Raw genomic sequence first — 20346 nt, forward strand, 5'->3', positions numbered from 1 at the left:
CCTGCTGCACACACTCTACACAGGTACTGGCTGGAGGAATTCCTGAGGCCCTCCAAACTATCTTTAACATTTCCTCCTCTGCTCTCTGACCGATGCCCCTGGCCTCCCTCCCTCTCTCTCTCTCTCACCACCCCCCCCCCCCTCCCGCCCTCCCTCCACCCGCTGGAGGTTTGTGGGAGTTAATTTGCACCATGTGTGCTTTAATGTGGGGGGGGGGGGCGCAGGGATGGAGGCGTGTGAACCCGATCCCACTGTAAATCTCCACTTCCACAGCTTTCTCTCTCTCCTTCTCCATCGTTTTTTTTTTTTTTTATTGGCATGTCACACTTTGGACAAGCTGGAAATTACACTGTCCGAGGACTGAGAACCAGCAGTAAGACACTCCAGATAACCACTTAAATGGAGAGATGGAGGGGTGGAGATGAGGGAGGGGAGAACGGTGCGGAAGGGAGGAAGGATAAAAAGGCGACTGAAGGTTTGGCGTGAGGGAGGGAGGGGTGGAGGGAGGGGAGGAGGGAGGGGTGGAGGAATGGAGGGAGGGGTGGAGGGAGTGGAGGGAGGGGTGGAGGGAGGGGTGGAAGGAGGGAGGGGCTCAAATTAGCCGCCCGTGTCACAGCAAGGCCAATCCAATTAAAGCTTGACCAATCCACACACATGTGTTTAGTGCCAGGTTCCTCCGCAGCCCCGTGCTGGGTGGGCAGGCCAGAGATGCATTCCCTCTTAAACACGGACATCCATTTGGCCAGCGGGCTGGGGGATAACATTCAATTTCCTGAAATGCAGGGTGTTTGAGGAAAGGGGGGGGGGGGGGAAGACGCATAGGAAGGCTGGAGGTTCCTATCCTGGAGAGGCCAGGCTGTGAGGCAGCCCAGCCAGCAGCATGCTGTGCCCTGCCTCCAACACTAGCCTACTTCAAAGAGCCCTACCCTTTCATTTAGTGTGCAAACCCCCACGGAGACCGTCGCCATTTTAAGTGCGTTGGAAGAGACCCGGTTATCGTCATTAAAAACACCCCGCGATTACCACCGCGCCACAATGAGCGCAATTGGCCGGCTGGAAGGCGTTAAAGAAGGACTTGAATGTTACCTGCTTGCTTAGGATTGTGCTACATTTGTTTTTCTGTCATTCATCAAAGCCCTAAAAAAATAAAAAAATGATCCGGGGGGGGGGGTTCTGTCTTTTGAATCCTTTGCAGATAAAACGTAGTGCTCGGTGCAGGAGCAAAGCACTCCCCCTCAGATGTTAGTGAAGACATCAGAGGAAGCAATTTCACTTGTGATGTGCAAGAGAGAGGGGGTGGGGGGGGGAGAGAGAGATTGAGGCACAATATTTCAACTGCTTTGCATATATGTGTGCGTGATTGTTACAAAGGCTACATTGCTAGGAAGGTAAATCCAGGGTAATGAAACTAAGGAGAGAGAGAGAGATAGAGACGGAGACATAGAGACAGGATTAATAATTTAGCCGCGTGTCAAGAGGCTGCTATTGATTGAGCTTGAGACATAGGAGTCTCATGAACATGTTATGGCCTGAGTCTCAACACCCCCCCCCCGCCCCCGCCCCCCCCCCCCCCCCCAGCTCCTCCGTTCAGAGGCTGCTGTGATGGTAATCACTACACAGCCCTCCATCAGCCCTGCCCCTGACCTCACACACACACACACACACATGCGCGCACCTCCATTTTGATTCCAGCCCTTGTTCTACCCTCCCTCCCCTTAGAGAGAGTGAAGACAGGCAACCCTGCTGGCCCAACCACTGGTTTCCATAGCAGCGTTTAGCAAACGCATTAGGAGGGGAAGACAAGAAGGGAGAGACTATCTGTCCAAAAAGGAGGAGAGGAGAGGAAGGGAGAGGAGAGGGAGAGGAGAGGAAGGGAGGGAGAGAGAGGAGGAGAGATGGGTTTTATGTTGCTGATAGAGTTGCTGGGCTTCCTGGGTGTTGCTATCTCAACCTTGTTACTTGTATGTATTTATTTATTCATCCCCGTGCCCGCGTGTACAATCAATCTAAACGGCTCCCCGAAGAGAGGCTCTCACACACCCCCGAGGTGCGGGTTTGCCCTGGAAAATGTCCGTCTTTAAAAATGCACCGACAGCCAGGCAAACTGATACTAGAGAGAGGCTGTCTCTCCCTTAAACACACACACACACACACAAACACACACACAAACAGACACAGGGGATTGGGCTTGGAGAAATGCCTGCTTGGAAAAACCAGCTGCTGCCTTGAGGACTGGGGCTCAGCATTCACCGGTTTAAGGACCTAATGTCATTACAAAGAAAAGCACTAATGCCTCCTTCAATGGAATTTAGAGAGCGTAGAAGGAGGGAGAGATGGAGGGAGGGAGAAATGGAGGGAGGGAGAGATGGAGGGGGAGGTAGAAAGAGAAAACAACCTACATTGCTCATCGAGGAACATTAATCAACATGGCCATTACGGGAGAGGGGGTGGGGGGGTGGGGTGGGGGGGGCAAAGCTGATACTGCAAAAGCAGCACTAAAAAGGCCTTTCTAACTATGTGTCTAGTGAGAGGGGAGGGGTTTTATTCACCCCTTAAATAAAAGCTGGTTAATCTATCCGGAATTAATTTTTCCTGTTGATTAGAATCGTACTACCGGTAGCAACCTGTTAGCAGACAGCTAAGACGCTCTGTTCCATAACATGTCAATAACAGCTGCATGTGAACACTTCCGGTAGTCAAATTGTTTTGCAATTTAACCAGCCTCTGTCATTTCACATGAAAAGGAAAAACAGAGGGAACAGGCTGAATGAAGCAGCCTATCTTCAGCAGGCTGAACAAACCAGGCCTCCCAATGGACAAGTCTGTTTGCAGCCCCTGCCTCCTCTGAAAGAGCACAAAGACACACACACACACACACACACACACACCACTTGTGAGTGTGGCTTCACATCCACATGCCTGTGAATGTGCCAGGTCTCTTGCAGCAGCCGACTGGACCATGGAATACAGGGGAGAGCTGAACACACACACACACACACACACACACTGGCCCTAATGATTACAGCCTCCCTCCCTTTGGAAGGATGGCAGCGGCTGGTGCTCCACTCGATAAATATTAACAAGAAGTGCGACTGATGGCGGTGCTCACTGATCCATAATTGCATTTCAGAGAGAGGAGGGGGGTTAGAGAGAGCGTGAGAGACAGGGAGACGGAGAGGGAGAGTGAGAGAGAGGGAGAGTGAGAGAGAGGGAGAGTGAGAGAGAGAGACAGCGAGAGAGAGAGCGAGAGACAGAGAGAGAGAGCGAGAGACAGAGAGCGAGAGACAGAGAGAGAGAGACAGAGAGAGAGAGAGAGAGAGAGAGAGAGAGAGAGAGAGAGAGAGAGAGAGAGAGAGAGCGGGTGTTCTAGGTGGGGGACTAGTGTGCCAGGACAGGTCCTTGTGTAAACCACCATGCAGGGTTTCTATAGCGCCCTTCAGCCAGGCTGGACATGCTGAAAGAGAAACACGGGCTATTCATTTGCCGTGTAATACTCGTGCTTCCTGTGTTCACCAGCGGCGCGTACCAGGGGTGCTTCATCACCGCGGGGGGGGCGGGGCCATAATGTGCTTGCTCTCCATCAGAGCAACAACAGCAAATCACTCTGTCTTCACAGAGCCATACGCTGGGCAGGAAAAATGGCTGCTGCCGGCCATCCATTGATCTCACTGCTAAGATAACTCCAGGCTGCCAAGGACTGTTTCCATAGACAAGCACAGATTTTCACAGCATTTTTTTTAAAATGATCATTAAGGGGTCGGTATAATTGGATAATTGTTGTGATCAGCCTACTCTGGTGGGATGAGCATTTCCTGTGAGTCCATTAGGTTGTTATCTGGTGTACATTTAAACCAGTACAGTAAGCTTCAACAACAACTGTGTGTGTATGGTTGCACAAGCTACAATCATTAGGTTGTCAGGGTTGTAGGTTGTTTTGACTGAGAGATACAGATAGATAGATGACAGTGAAAAAGAGCAGGAGAGTGAGTGACATATACATTGTATCAGAGCCTATTCATCCCCCCCCCCCCCCCCCCCCCAGACAGAGTCTATTGTCTCTACAGACCTATTCAGCTGGATTGATGTACCCGCAGGCTCCCTGCTATCAGGCAGCCATGCGGGGGGGGTTTACTGGAGACTGGGGGCGGTCTCAGGGCTGCCGTGTTAAGACAAACACAGCCCATTACTGAATCTGGCCAAACAATCTGCAGCCCACCATCTACATACACGTCTGTGAATACAAACAGGTATTCTACAGCTAACCAGATGGCTCCGGTCTATAAGACGAAGGGGCAGGGTAAGCCACGAGCTCCCCTCCAATTTTTTCCCCTTGCAGTTTGCACCCCGTGATAAGATGTGTCGCCGGTATGGAAAATGCCCACGTTCCTTTTAAGCTGGCGGGGGCTTTGGATGGAGGACTGGAGTCCCTGCAGATCATTGGATTGTACATGGCATCTAATTAATTGTCCGTACGCAGACAGATCCTGGGGAAGGCTCGGGCAGCCCAGCACCACCCCCGGGGAGGAACCACCACTCTATTAGAGGGAGGGAGAGAGGGACGGAAGGAAGGAGACGGGGGAATGGCAGAGGGAGGGACAGCGTGGCGGAGCACAGCTGAGGTGGCTAAACGTGTTTAGCTGCAAAGATGGACGGAGTGAAGGGGAAGATTACAGTAATAAGTGGATGAGGCAGGGGGGAGGTGGAGAGGTATGGGAGGGGGGAGGGAGAGAGAGACAAAAGGAGGACAAGAGAGGGAGGTTGGGAATGAAGTGTGGAAACAGATGGATGTGTCGAACGTGTGTGCGTGTGTGTGTGTGTGAAAGAGACAGAGAACAGGAGATGAGAGGGGGGGGGGGGGGGGAGGAAGAGGGATGGATAGCGAGCACGCTCCCCGAGGGCAGATAGAGCTGCACAGTGATGTGGTGGCGTATTGTCTTAGCTGCTGCCCCGTGCTGAGCTCTCCTCTCTCACAGCACCATGTGTCTCTGGGCTCAACAACTGTTAGCGGGAGTCTGTCACGACGGTGCCTGTCACTGGCTACACACTCGTCATGTATGATCACAGGGAGAACACACACAGACACTCGCGGGGAGAACACAAATATGCAGGGAATGAACACACACACACAGCCACTGGGCTCAGTGATGCATCAGCCTCATCAAATATAGATTGTAAACACATTACAAGGTCAGGGCACCAGATGTAAAGTGAAACGAGCCTCTCTCAAAACACAAGAGTCCCCGCGCAGCCTTCCGACAGTGCACTCCTCAGTACACCTGGACAAAGGACGCTCCTGCCGGAGCAGACCAGGCCAGTGTTGGGAAGGCTAGCTGGGAGAAACACCAGTGTTGCCATTAGACCTAAACACACTGACGATGGGTAGCTCTCAAAACAAAATGACCATTATCGCAGCAAACCAGCCACTTAATTGACCAGATCACTCACATCAAAAGGAGATTGGCCGGCGTGTCCAGCCGGCTAATGATGTGGGAGTTTTGAAGCTAATGGGGGGTGGGGTAGCGTGTCTATGGCTTTTCCCAGCTTAGTTAGCTTTAGCCTGAGCTCGCTGTAGGGCTCCCATCCTCTAGTGCCCCCACTACCCCCCCCCCCCCCTACAATCTGTAGCCTACAGGCAGCCATTTTGCTAACAGTGTACAAGGGAGCCAAACGTATGGCACTGGAGGCCATTCAGCAGCTGTCGACAGAGAAGGATTCCAAGCCCAGGGAGACTGCTTCACGACCGGGGCTGTGAGTGACAACAGAGGCCCTCTGAGAGCAGACACGGCGAGCCGGGATGGAGGCTGAGGGGCTTGAGGAGCGGTTCAGGAGCCTCGGCAAGTGCAGCCAGGGGAAGGTGGAGAGGGATTGTGGGCTGAGATATAGACATGCTGTAAACAGAGAGAGAGAGAGGGAGAGAGACAGATAGACAAAGAGAGAGAGAGCCAGGCTTCATCCTGGTTCATCCCTCTGTTGTATAGATTGATGGCTGCATTCAGGATTTCTACACACCGCTAATTGGATTCACAGGTCATTAGATAAAGTATGCGAGTGACGTCGCTTGCTCCAGCCTAAACACTGAGTGAGGGGAGGGGGAGGGAGGGATCGGAAGAATGGATGGAGGGTTGGATATCGATGAGGCTGTTTGTATCAGTGCCGATGGAATTTCTCCCCCCTCCTCCTCCCCCCCAACTGCGGAGGTCGAGGTCCATTTTCTGGCCACAGAAGGATTGATCGATAATGTGTGGGGTGAGGGAAATTGAGGTCTGAGAAAGAGGAGAAGTAGGAAGAGCAAGCAAAGCAGGAAAAGAATGAGGAAGGGCTGACAAAGAGACCAGTTATGGTTCAGAGTCGACGCTGTTTCACAATATTGCCATTTGGGCTGGGGGGGTGGTGGCAGTGACTATTATGTTTGACTGGAAGAAGAAGAAAAGAGAGAAGAAAAGAAATAGAAAGAGCTGTTCTTCTTCTGGGGCAGACATTTGTGTCCCAATTATGAGGGCGGGTGACAGTCTGGGGTCAGAGGTGACAGTCACTCCACTACAGTTAGCTGCCAAGCGCCATCGAGAACAATAAAGCGTGACACAGAGTTGCTGGAATCCTTGCTCTCCTGCACACTCTGTTTAGTCTGCCTGAGCAGGAACCCTGAAAATGACTTCACTGAATCCCTCTGCTTGTTAAAGAGCCACCAGGGCATTTGTTTTAGCAAAGCAGACAAGGGTACAGTGTGCTCAAACACACACACACACACACAGGCATGCAGATGGTTGTTCATTAATTACAGATGGGTAGAGGGAGTAGGAGGAGGGAGAGAAAGAAAAAAAGACAGAAAGCAAAAGAGTGAAAGCAGGCAACTGAAAAGACCCAGTGAAGGTCAGCCAGTCTCTCTCCCTCTCTCCACCTCTCTCCCCTCTCTCTCTCTGCCTCCCAGACTCTCTCCCCCCTTTTCTCCTCCTTCCTTACTCCCTGGTCAATACTCTGTTTGAGACCTCTGTCCGTGCACTCAATCAAGGTGCATATGAGACTCTGCCCACCCCATCTCCCTCCTTCTTTCCCCTCCCCTCTAACTCCCTCTCCCCACCCCATCTCCCTCCTTCTCCCTCTCTTTCCCCTCCACTCTATCTCCCTCTCTCCATCTCCTTCTCTCTTAGTGAAGAGGCTTCCTGCCATCCTCAGCAGTCCCCCTACAATCTTATTACAGCTCCGCCTCTCTGGGGGCTGTGCAGCCACCCCCCCTCCCCCCCCATCTCCCACCTAGTCCTACAGACCACCTTACACACACCCCACTGTACTTACAATGCACGCAAGTAAGTGCGCGCACACAAGCACGCACACACACACACAAGGAGTGTGGCTCCACTGGTGACCTCCCATCATCACCTTGGCTGTTGGCAGCCATTACCAGGGCCCCCTGGGAACTCTGGGACCCTCAGTGGGCTGTCTCTGTGCTCCAATAATACACCCCATGCCAAGACACCTTGAACACACACACAATTCTAACAAATTTTCCTCATCTACAACAGCACTTTGGGTAGGGCTCCTTCCCCAGACCTCCACTCCTAACTGGCAATCCCTGTAAAATACTCCTGTCATGTGACCAGGGAGCCTGCAGTCATGTGACCAGGGAGCCTGCAGTCATGTGACCAGGGAGCCTGCAGTCATGTGACCAGGGAGCCTGCAGTCATGTGACCAGGGAGCCTGCCGTCATGTGACCAGGGAGCCTGCAGTCATGTGACCAGGGAGCCTGCAGTCATGTGACCAGGGAGCCTGCAGTCATGTGACCAGGGAGCCTGCAGTCAGTGTCAGAGCTGGGTGTGGAGGAACACACAGGAAACAAAGCTCTGTCTCTCCCTGTCCCTAACGACCAGTGATGAATCAGACTCTTTTAAACAGCAAATTAGGAGCCTGATTTCTCAAGTCAGCGAGAGGTAATTTGGGCAATTTAGGGTAGAAAAGATACAATTTAAATTTGTGGAAGCCTCTTTTTTCAAACAAATGAAATCCTCTTCATAGCATTATACAACTGATTTATATGCACCAGCTTAGAAGACCTACCATATTAATAAACAAACCCACTGTTGTTTTCCCTCCAGAGATATAAATTAACATAGGTCGGCACATTTCCTCCGCAATTCCCAAAACAGCTTCCGTCAATCCCTATATGTATGCATTTATGAATTCTAACCGTCCACAACTTCCCTCTTCGCTAGGCTCTTTCATCTGCTTTATGACATCACCGCCACAAAGGAAATACAGCGTCTGACAGCATGACATCAGCACCAGCGACCCTATCTGTACCAACAACCCATCTACACCATGGTGCGTTCCCCCGCGCCTCTCTGATCTGGCAGGGCCTGAGGTCCTCTCGACCCCCACAGAGGCCCTCTCAACCCCCATGGAGGCCCTCTCGACCCCCATGCCTCCAGCCTCATCTGCCCACCCCCTCTAGTGCCAGCCTCCCTCCTCTTCTAAACACACCAGGCAATTAGAGCAGATGAAACACTGTTTGATGTGTGTTCTGAGGGCCTTAAAACAACATTGGAAGGCTGGATCGGGCCGGGCGGGGCCAGACCGGGAGATAAGGAGCCACGGTTGGGGACAGGGAGAGCACCAGGCCCAAGGGACAGGAGGAAGAAAGAGGGTACTCACCAGCTTAAAATCCTGAATGCTACAAATGAAGTAGGGAGTGTTGGGCCGCCGGCTCTCGATATATACACAATCTGAAAAAGGAGAGAGAGAGAGAAACAGAGAGGGACAGAGAAAGAGAGATAGGGAAGGAGAGGGAGGGAGGGAGAGAGGGACAGAGGGAGGGAGAGACTGTTAGAATGACAACATGGACACTTCAGGGACTTGTTTCCGTCAGCTCTATAGAGATGCTAGAGTCAGTATATTATTATCGAGGCGTTACCTCCAAAACAGACATTTTTCCTTGAGTCAAATTCAAGTGGAATGCGGGTAATAGGATTAAGGACTTTTGGAGCAGTACAAGGCTGCCTTTCCAAAGCAAACATCAGACCCAAGGGGAATTATGCTATTGTTCCACTTCACTTCTACACCAGCAGTGTCGGATAGCACCAGTACTTAACTTGCCCCCTCCTGCCCCCCACCCCCCCCCCCACCCCTCCACAAAAGACACAAATTCAGTAAACTGCTAACAGTGAGTTAATACCAAAACCCACTGGCATACCCACTATTTAAATGTTGCCAAATGACATAACCCTTGGTAGTGCACTTGGCTGCCCTGGCACACTGCGTGTGAATAGGGGCCAGAGCGGGCCGGCTGGGCTGTTAAACTGAATGTGACTGGTGGTATGGCCAGGTCGTGAACCCTCATCCCCTTAACAAAAACATTCACGCTGCACAGGACAAAAACAGACAGCCACTTCTGCTGGAGCCCACCAGCTGGGCCCATCCAACCAGCACACCACCCTGAATATTCACCCCAAAACTGAGATGTATTCATGTGTTTCTATAACAGAGGACACAAGAGTCCTCTTTTTGGGTACACCCCATCATCTGCCGACACACGAAACCATTGATTAATCGGGAGAGCTGCATCAAAAGCTCTGATGTATCAATCTCATTTGCACTATTGATTCTCATAGAAAAAGAGAGGCAATGGCGGTTTTCGATTTGATTCGTCGACGCGTAATGGCCTGAAACCAATTAGGCCGTGTGGTGTGATGAGTGGAGGGGTGTGGCCTGCCCTTTACCCAAGTCTGCCTGCCGTGACTGGCTGGCTGGGCGCCCTGTGAAGCATGGCTGACGAGCAACGCTAATGCTAACACACAGCCATGGGGAGCCTCTGACATGCACGCTATGCTGGAGCTGTGTACCTTAGAATGGAGGCGCCCAAGCAAGCTAGCGGACAGGAGCTGCTAGCGCGCTACGCTATCGCTAACAACAAGAGGAGCAGCTTTTCCTTCACAAGCCTTAGCCAGTTGCGCAGTCATTGCGCTGTGTGTTTGTTTGAGTCGCGGTTGTTATTGATCTGGTAAAGCCGTTATCTGCCTGGTTGCAGCTAGCGTAATGACGATATTAAATAGTTTTGTCACCAGGCATGCCATTTGTAGCTGGGCGGCTGGGCTTTGTTTGAGCAGCGCGGTGTGTATGGGCAAGTAGCCCAGGGGGGGCCCCCTTATCTGCTGCAGTCTCAATGAGTTATTCTGAGAGGGGGGGGGGGGTTATTGCCATCTCTGGTGCTCCCTCTCCTCCACCCTCCCCTTCCTCCCATTCTCTCTCTCTCTCTCTCTCTCTCTCTCCCTCCATCCCCACCTGGACCACTGGAAGTCATTTACAAGATAACATGAATGAAAATATCCATCAGTCGCTTTTGTGTGACCCGAGGGGACGAGGCTGCATGTGTGTGTAAAGACGGTAGAGAGGGGGGAGGGAAAGGAGGGAGGGGGGCATAGAGAACAAAAGAACACTAATCTGAATGAGATGAGATGACATGTTTCAGGGGAGTCAAATTGGGGGAATTAAGGCTTAGTGTCCTCTAACCTCTCAGGCACATCCATTTAGGATGGAGGATCCCCTTGTCAGTCTGTCTGTAAAGCCTATCAACAGGCACATCCCTCAACAGGCACATCCCTCATCTACTTTTACAATTCACACGCTGCAAACACTTTCTCAGGAGATCAAATGCATGTGATCTGCTTCGACTTGTTTCAAGACTAAACCACAGACCAGAAGTCAAATGGCAAGGAAAACCCACAATGCCTCATTCGAAATGACAGTTTGAAACATGAATAAAAAGATGACCAGATAATAAAAAAAAACAGTTTTTTTCTATTTGAAGGCAAGGGCTCACTTATCTACAAACGACGTGTCTCAAGTGAGCCCTGCACACCCTAGAGGGCCCAGCAAGAGCTGGAGAACATTCCAGCCATTTTGTAGGCGCTGGAAAGTGGGTCCCGTTTCTCAGGCGAGGTGGGGGGGCGGGGGGGGGAGGGTTTTCTTTTCCCTTCAGCCACCACCAGGTCCACCTCCACACAAGGGGAGCTGGAGCTCAACAGACAAGCACAAAAAAAATCCAGCTGTAGACCACACGAGAGAGAGACGGAGAGACAGAGAGACAGAAGGAGAGAGAAACACAACATTCCTACAGCAGACACTTTCTTATCGAGGGAAAAAATAAACAAATAAAAACTCCTGCGACCTGTGCTCGCTCCTGAAATCGGATGCTCTGGTGGCCATTGTCTCTCTATGCATTGTCACCCCTCTCTGTTTAAGAGCTTGAATATTCATGAGGGGAGGGGAGAGGGGGGGGTGGTACTCCTTTTTAGACACCCCTCCCCCTTTCCTTCCCTCGCCTCAGCTGTAGCTCATTGTTCAGCCAGTCATTCTCCAGTGCCTGTGAAGCATGTCTAATCTAAAACACACCTAGGCCAGTAACAGAACCCAGCTCCACTCTACTCTGTGTCAAATGACTTTCTGTTTAATTTGCTGCAGCACGATGAGAAGAGAGAAGGTGTGGGGGGGGGGGAGGAGGTAGAGAGACAGAGAGTGTAAGAACCGGAGAAACAGACAGACGCTGTTAGGTAATGTCGGCCTCCCTTCTTTTACGAGCCAGCGCGGGTGGAAAGTATCCACAAGAACACAGGCCTCACACACACACACACACACACACACACACACACACACACACTACACAGACTTGTGTTTTGTAAACAGTCAGGGTAGCATTCCTGTCGGGTATGACCTCAGCCAAACATAAACACGGAGACAGCCATGTTTGAATGGATGCAGAGGAGCTTATTAAATATAGAGGAGCTGGTGGCTAAGCCGGGCTGGCGGGCGTGGAGCCCCAGTCATGAGGCAGCAGGGCTCACCAGCATTGTTCCACTGTGGAGGCTCAGTCACACAGCAGACAAGAGACCAGATCAGGGGCTTTTGGGGAAAGCTGGCCCCCCTAAGTTTACTGATCCTAAAATTAAAGAGCACAAGGAATGCAATAATGGAACCATGGGGGTGGGGGGGGGGAGGAAGGGAGCCAGTCCTCCTGTCTGTGTTCGTGCTCGTACCCCCTCTCTCCTCCTACCCAGCCCCTGAGGGGGGCGCTGGCGCCCTCCGTTGCACTTGTCACTTCCTGCCGGGGCGGGATCTCAGCGGGGGGGCGGCGGCGCAGTGGGCGGTCTGGCCGCAAGGTGAAACCTAACCCCAACCCAACCCTAACCCGGGCCCTCTCATCCCCCGGGTTTACTGCAGCTCCATGAGACCCCCCCCCCCCCCCCCGCCCCTCCAGCCCCCAAAACATCCTCATTCACCTCCCCCCTCCTGCTCCTCTCCCTCCCCCCTCCTGCTCCTCTCCCGTCCTTCCCTGGCGAGGGGCAAATACCTGGGAGCTGATGACATCAGACCCCAGGCTCTGGAGCTGTGACTGTGGAGCGCAGAGCAGCCCAGCTGACTGGCCTCCTGGGGGAGCCCAGAACAGAGGCCCTTTGACAAGTCAAGCCCCCTCAGTCTGCTGCAGCTTCTAATTTGCAGTCGGCAGGTGGTTAGATTTCACCCCCCCTTGCCCCCCCCCCCCCCCCCGAATAAGCCCTTTCCAGGCTCTCCATTACACTGGATGAGAAGGGAGGGAGGGCAGATTTGCTGCACTGTTTGACTATGACGAGATCAGTGGCTGTGGCTGTCCCCCTTTCATGCAGAGACCGCAGAAGCCAGCTCTTCCTTCACACCATCAGCAGAATAGCATCATTCCTCCCCAAACACGATGCTTTTGGAACTTGTGTCTTTTGTCAATCAATTGGAATCGTACGGCAAAGACTAGACCGTCTTGTGAAGCAAGTCTCGTGGAGTCTAGACTGATAGGTGAAGCCAGACGGGAGAATGGGAGAATGTGGCTGTACAGGCAGTGAGATGAGGAGTCTTCTCTCTGGTCCTGAGGGTCTGAGTCCACAGCCTACCAGGGCAGTGTGGAGGAGCAGCAGTTGGGAGGGAGGGGGGGGGGGGAGTATACATTCAATCTGTCTGTATACAAGGACACTGGAAAACATACCAACAGCATAAAAGCTTGTTGATTTGGCAGCCAAAACAATGTGCTCATGCCACGTAGGACCAGGAACAGAACTCTGATTGGTTGAGAGGACGGCATACTGTGCTTCGATGCCACATGTGTTTGGGATATACTCCAGCCACACACACACACACACAGATCCCCTCGGGGCTCAAGGGTGTCTACAGTGCGAGGTGCCAGCTGTCCAATCCCCCCTCACCCCCCCCCCCAATCCCTCAGAGAGAGCAGGCAGAAAAAAGGAGTCTTTAGAGACATGTCTGTCTTCAGAAACATGTCTGTCTTCAGAAACCTGTCTGTCTGTCTTCAGAAACATGTCTGTCTTCAGAAACATGCGTCTTCATAAACCTGTCTGTCTGTCTTCAGAAACCTGTCTGTCTTCAGAAACATGTCTGTCTTCAGAAACATGCCTGTCTGTCTTCAAAAACATGTCTGTCTTCAGAAACATGTCTGTCTTCAGAAACCTGTCTGTCTGTCTTCAGAAACATGTCTGTCTTCAGAAACCTGTCTGTCTGTCTTCAGAAACCTGTCTGTCTGTCTTCAGCCAACACCCCAGCACTCTTCTGCCTCGTCTCTCTGTATCCCAGGCTTGGTGAGGACCATGCAGCGTGCTGCGCCATCAAGCTCCCTCTGACAATAAACAGCCTGCTTTGGTCATGGAAGCCATGTTGTGTGGAGAGTGGAGAGAGCGAGGGAGGGGGGGGGGGGCAGGTGGTTTCTATTAGCTCCATTTTAAACCCCCAGTCAGAGGGGAGGAGACAGAGAAGTGTCATGGCAGCCAGATGGGATGAGGATGTGTGTGGGGCAGTGGAGTGTACGTGTGAGTGCGTGCACACGCGTGTCGTGTGTGTGTCTCTGCTGCTGCGGTGTCATCTATTGATCCCCTCTTGTGTATAATCTCCTGTGTGGATCCATAAGCTGGGCCAGTACTGTGGAGGAGACTCACCAAGCTCCAGAGATGCAGGCTGGGGGGGGGCAATACTCAAAGCTCTGATCGATCTCCCAGGTCTGCCCGGGTCTTGCCGCAACACACACACACACTTCCCCCCAGAAGCCTGCCTTACAAATGGTCTCCTTTTTTGCAGCCCACTGTAAGGCGCGCACACACACACACACACACACACACTTTGTGAGACAGAAGTCGTCATGTATCCCCATAGCCTCTCTGCCTCTTTCTCAACCCACTCTCTCCCCTATCCAATCAATGCACACTAAGCCGCCTGGAGAGGGAGAGAGAGAGAGAGAGAGAGAGAGAGAGAGAGAGACTGAGAGACAGAGAGAGAGAGAGAGAGAGACTGAGAGAGAGAGAGAGAGAGAGAGAGGAGAAAGGAGAGGAGAAATGACGCTTCCATCTTCCAGGGATAAAGAAGCTAAGCAGCTAGACAGGGGCCCTGTGTGCAGGGTTTCAATATAGTTCTCTTATTATCTTCACAAAGTCATATATGTTTGTCAGGCTCTCGTGACAAAAGCAATTAAAGAGGTGTTTCTTGGCCCTCTCTGTCTCTCTCTTCATCATCCCCCTCTCCCGCCCCTCGCTCTCTGTCTAGGTCTGTGTAAATCCCTCTCGGAGGGTGGTCAGTTTTACATATTGTGTGTCACTAGACGAGTATAAAGGGATTTAACATTTAGCAAAGCATAATCCATTCCAGGCTTTGTGCCTGCTTAAGCCACGCAAACCAAATCTGATTGCTGTAAGGCTGCTGCAAATGACCAGGCAGGAAGATAAAAATACACACACACACACGGAAAAACACGGAAACAAACACACACACAAAGACACACACCCAATACAATACAGAGCCGAGTTCTTCACCTGGACAATAACCCGAGCAGACAGCGTGAGGTCAGACTCCACAGTGAGGGATGTCGGTGTTGACAATAGGAGGTAAATGACACACTGGTGGACAGTCAGAGTTACAGACCTCATCCAGGCTCTCCTCCTTTAATCCAAAGCTTTGTCCTTACTAAGGCAAAACACAAAGAGAACGGCCATCAAGGTTCTGCTGGGCCACATTAGTCTCGTCAGCTTTGAACAAATTGCTAATTGAAAAGAGAAAAGAAACTGAACAAAAACTGGGTGTGACAAATCAGAAAGTATAAACATGTGACGTTATTGGCTTAAAGCACGTTCAGATCATAAATAAAAAGACGCGCCCTGGCTAACATGCCCGGACGGGTTTGTTTATGTGCCTCCTGAATGTTTAATTGAAGTGACTGACTGCTTCCGCTGGTCACCGCTTCGCTGACTAGGACACAAACCAGAGCTGCTCTCTCCATATCTCTCTCCCTCTCTCTCCCTCAATCCATCACTCCCTTTCTTGCTCGCTCGCTCGCTCTCTCTCTCTCTTCTCCCTCTCTTTATTAAACATTAAATGCAGAGAGAAAAGGTTCAATGGAGTCCATGACAGGGGAACAACGAGGCTTCACTTTCCAGTGTCAGCGCGACAGCTCTTCCAAGGACCTCCCTGATACCGGCAGAGAGATAATTCAGCCAACGAGATTACACACTGCTAGGGGTGGGGTGGAGGCGGGGGCTCGGCATGTTCCACTGCACCTACTTGAGGGCAGCACATCTCTTTAGCAGAAGATGAGCGATGGGGGGGGGGGGGGGGTGGTTATGTTCTACTAGGAGAAACGAAGGCAGGCTAACATCGTCCGGTTGTAATTTTCAACGTCTTAGCGTTAAACTGCTAAGCATTGTGACCGCGCGGCTGCGTCACTCCCTGACCTTTCCCCATCGCCTGAAAGATAAATGAACGACACAGCAGTGATGATTCGGGCCCCAGGGCTCTGGGATGCTATGGAGAGATCAGTGGAGAGAGGAGAGGGCTAGATAGCGTTAGCTCACTGCCTTCCGCTCGCTTCCCAGTGTTGACATTTCCCCCCCCTTCAGTCCGGTGTACAACCAATTTATAAACAGTGGGTGAAGGAGAGGCCATGTTTACAGCCTGGGAAAAGGTTACGTCTCTTTACAGTCTTGTGTGTGGGTGTGTGTTTGCGGGTTGGTGGGTGCGGGTGTAATATAGATCTCTTACAGTACCTCTGCTCTCTCTCCAGGAAACAAGTTTATACATTTTCATCATAGAGCATCGACCATGCGACGTACTACTGTACAATGGGTATGAGGCCTGGGGGATTACTAAAGCTGGTTTATTTGAAGTCTGCAGCTATCCAGAGATCTAGTACTGACACTCGGGTATTAGTTGGGATGCCAAGCGTAAACCGCCTGAAAACATTTGCCGTATAATATTTGGCCTGTACCCTGACAGCATGGGATGGCTGGGGGGGTTAAAGGTGATGTAATCACTTTAGCCGAAAGCACCAAGATTAGAAATCTGTAATTGGGGACAACACAGCGCTCCGAAAGTACCTCTTCAATGAGCCTATCGCCAATGACCATACATGGTGTGGACCAATAGAAAACCCACAACTCGTACTCACCACCAGGTCTGTAAACGATGTCGTCCTCCGTGATGAAGGAGGTGATCTCTCCGTTCTCCGTGCGCTCGTAGCGCGACTTCTTCTTGGGCATCTTCTTCTTGCCCTTCTTCCCAAGCTCCTCGGCGGTGGCGGCGCCGCCGGCGTTCTCGTTGTCGTCGTCCTCGCTGTGGTCGCTCTCGGCGTAGTTCTTGGCGCCGCCGCCCTCCAGCGTGCAGCTGCGGCGGGGCCGCGCGCTCTCCGCCTCGCCGCGGGTCTTGTCCCGCTTGTCTGGCCGCTCTCTGTCCCGGTCCCTATCCCTCTCCTTCTCCTTCTCTTTGTCTTTGTCGGCCGTCATGATTCGCCACGTACCTTCCTCAGTCCTCTCACGGCTGGGCCTCCGTGAAAGGTAGACTGTGAGCCTGGGCTTCAGTCTTCTGAATTTACCGGTCAAATCCAGGGAAAATTCGGCCACACCAACAACCCCAGCGTTTCAGAAGAGCTGGAGATAAAGGACAAAGAGAGGCAGGGATTAGCGACACCCTACCAGGTCACTGACACCATACCTGCATTCACGGGAAACATTAAGCGTTTAGGTGTTTTGTTTTTTAATCCCTTCTGAAAATCATTACTGCTGTTTGATCATTCTGGCCTGTAGATACATTTGAGTGAATGGTCGGGGGAAGAAAAAAATAATGACGGTGACAAAAGCCTTTCGATTAGCCAATAGATGTCAGGCAATGAGCTGTGCTGGCTCTCCTTAACCTCAGAGTAATTGTTAGCACTCTCCTCCACAGCCTGCCAAGTATTCTCAGGAGGGCCCTGAACACTTCTATGAAAAGAACACAACCTTCAAGCTGCCTTTTCTACCGCACGCCTTGTTGCTGAGAGGAAGAAGAGAGGGGAATAGAGAGAGAAAGAGAGGTATAGAAAGAGAGAGAGAGAGAGGCGCTACATGTATTCTCACACAATGACCTAAACAGGATTCCCCACTGTATCGTCTTCAAAAGGGGCTCTGTTGCTGCTCTCGGTTGAGTATATCAGGCTTACAGGCTGTGGGATTCCTCAGGAAAGGCCATGTCTAGCTGGGCCTTTTCAGCATTGTGCTGCTGGACTCCTCCTTGACAATGCCTCAGGAGAGCCGTTTAGCAGGTGGGGTTGAAATGGGCTCAGTGTAGCTCGCTAACCACAGCCCTGTGTGTATGTGTGTGTGTATGTGTGTGTGTGTGTGTGTGTGTAATTGCATTCTGGCTGAGGGGAGTACTCCACCCCAGCTATGTAGCTACGGCTAACCATCATCTCCATGCTAATGTGGACTGACAGCTCTGGAGGAGAGAACATGGCAATCCACTGGCAGGGAGGCAGCTGAGAGAGAGCCAGTGATTTACCACGGCTAACTGCTACGGTTAGCCAGCCATCAGCATTCAGCCAAAATAGAGAGCTACCAAATAGCCTCTCAGGCTACCATTGTAATAATAAAACAGTCCTGAAGCCCTCCCAGACAGGATGCTTGAGAGCAGGCTGATTGAAGTACATTGCTACTACACACAGCCACTACACAGGCTGCTACTACACACAGCCACTACACAGGCTGCTACTACACACAGCCACTACACAGGCTGCTACTACACACAGCCACTACATAGGCTGCTACTACACACAGCCACCACACAGGCTGCTACTACACACAGCCACTACACAGGCTGCTACTACACACAGCCACTACACAGGCTGCTACTACACACAGCCACTACACAGGCTGCTACTACACACAGCCACTACACAGGCTGCTACTACACACAGCCACTACACAGGCAGGTTCTCACTTACTTGCCAGTGTTTGCTTTCACCCCCCTACTACAGATTAACTAGAAATAGCTATTACAGCCCCCTGAGGGGCCAGACCTGGCAATCAGCACCACAGTTAGCGCTGCCGCAACAGCAGCTTTAGCCTGGGACAGCCAGGGAGAGGGAGGCTGAGGTGAAAATTGTACTGTGTGTTTGTGAGGAGCCCCGTTTCATGTTTGTGAAGGTTATGAAGAGAACAGGGAGAGACTGAGACCGAGAGAGAGAGAGCGAGAGACAGAGAGAGAGAGACGGACAGAGAGACAGAGAGAGAAAGAGAGGGGGGATGGCTGTTGGCAGGCGAGGCGAGGGGCTTGACGACGGCGGTCCTCGACGGCGGCCTGTCAACTGGTGAGGAGCCGCCAACTGACAGGGCAGCTGCTCTTGTCGTCAGCTTCAACACAAACACCAGGGCTGATTACACTGCGCCGTCGTCACGGCCCTATTAATCACCTAATGATGAGTTACCACGGCGACCGCTGGGCCGTTTCCACTCACAGGCGTGTGTGCACGCGCAGACTCACGGTCAGCCACACACACACACACACACACACACACACACACACACACACTCTCTTTCTCTGGGGTTATCTTGCACGCAGCCACACACACACACACACTCCTCACCACTCGGCCAAAATACATATCACACCCCTCTGGTGTCTACATACACAGCCTAGAGGTGTGAGGGATGGCAAAATATTGACCGAGGTATTATTTGATACCAGAGCTCTAATCCTCGCTCTGCTGGACCTCCTGAGTCGAAGCACAGCGTCCTGCTCCCTGCTCGGATCACGCTCCCTCAATCAAAAACCTAGCAGCGTTCAGGAAGCGTTCAAACGAAAAGGCTGCTCTCGGCGGATGTGCTGAGGCTGCTCCTCTCCGTCTGAGCACCTTAAAACGAGGGAATTCAAATCAAATCAAGGGAGGGAACCAGGAGTCAAGTGACTCCAGCCGAAACGTGAGCCACGGAGATGGAGGAAATGAAATGGGGGTAACGTATCGCTGTTTAATGACTGGAGAAGTTGCCGCTCAGTCGACGCCGACGCCGCTAACAAAAGCGCTAGCCTCAACCGCCACCTGGCCTGTGAATAATGCTGTGAAGGGCCAGGTGAGGCTTGCAGCTATTACCCATCAATCACGGGGGCAGGACCCTTTGAAAGATACCAGCTGTCTTAATGGAAAAGAGAAGAGGCGGAGCGGGGGTTGCGGCTGTAGGGAAGGCTGGCCGAAGGCAGCTAGCCTGATCCAACATTAGTGCAATGGGGTGGAGGGGTAGCAGCCAGCCGTGCCTGGGCAAAATACATTTCTCTTTTCCAAAAGCGTCTAAATTAGACCTTTGGCCTGAGAACCGCACAGTTCTGTCTCTATTAACACATCATCCCCCACAGTGGCCACACAGCAGGTCTCCATTACAAACACTGAGGGTTTTTTTTTTCTGGTCTCCCCCCCCCTCCCTCCCTCCCTCCCTCCCTTTATTCTCACTCCCTCCTTCTCTCTTTCCCTTTCTACACTGAGCTTTTAAGGAACCATGTTTTATTCATTCAAATCACTCCCACATTACTCAAATACACATTCGCATTCTCTCTGTGCTTGCCATCAAAACCTAGCTCCGGATAAACACCCATTTGGCCAGGTTGAGCCGGGATGAGAAGCTGCTGGGGAGGCACGGCACCAAGGCTTCTCTAATGGACTAATTGATTATTAAGGGTTATGAACTGTTTGATGATTCAAGTTGCAGGCACATGAAATAAAAGGCAGGAATGAGTGCTTTTTCTGGGCCAGTCGTGTAGGAGCAACGCAGTACCTGAAGAAAAGCAAGAGCCAAAATGGTGCTATCGAGACTCGACGATTGAGACCGAACGACTCGAGAGCTTATTCAATCAGAGAATTATGAAGCAGCCAAGTATTTGATTGGCCAGGATGAGGCAGGCTTTGCAGAGGGATTGCGTTAAACACTCACACGAATACTGATTAGTAGAACAATGTTAGCACGATCACACATGCAGAGGTAACGGTGACTGAAGCTGACACGATTCACACCGTAGATCTGCCGTCACTGGCCATCA

At 51.8% G+C, this 20346-nt stretch overlaps 1 protein-coding gene across 4 annotated transcripts in view; it reads right to left on the reverse strand.

The window, feature by feature from the left end:
- rerea (arginine-glutamic acid dipeptide (RE) repeats a) overlaps window positions 1-20346 on the reverse strand; it is a 113250-nt gene that overhangs the window by 47792 nt on the left and 45112 nt on the right. For all 4 annotated transcript variants that reach the window (XM_084679974.1, XM_084679976.1, XM_084679973.1 and 1 more), the window contains 2 exons: window positions 16457-16934; window positions 8647-8717 (listed from right to left, as the gene is read on the reverse strand). In XM_084679974.1, the coding sequence (XP_084536100.1) occupies window positions 8647-8717; window positions 16457-16790 (405 nt within the window). In that variant the 5' untranslated portion in view covers window positions 16791-16934. The remainder of the gene's footprint in view (window positions 1-8646; window positions 8718-16456; window positions 16935-20346) is intronic.

Source organism: Hypomesus nipponensis, chromosome 18 (genome assembly GCF_054491055.1).
Source record: "Hypomesus nipponensis isolate SF chromosome 18, ASM5449105v1, whole genome shotgun sequence".
NCBI lineage: Eukaryota > Metazoa > Chordata > Actinopteri > Osmeriformes > Osmeridae > Hypomesus > Hypomesus nipponensis.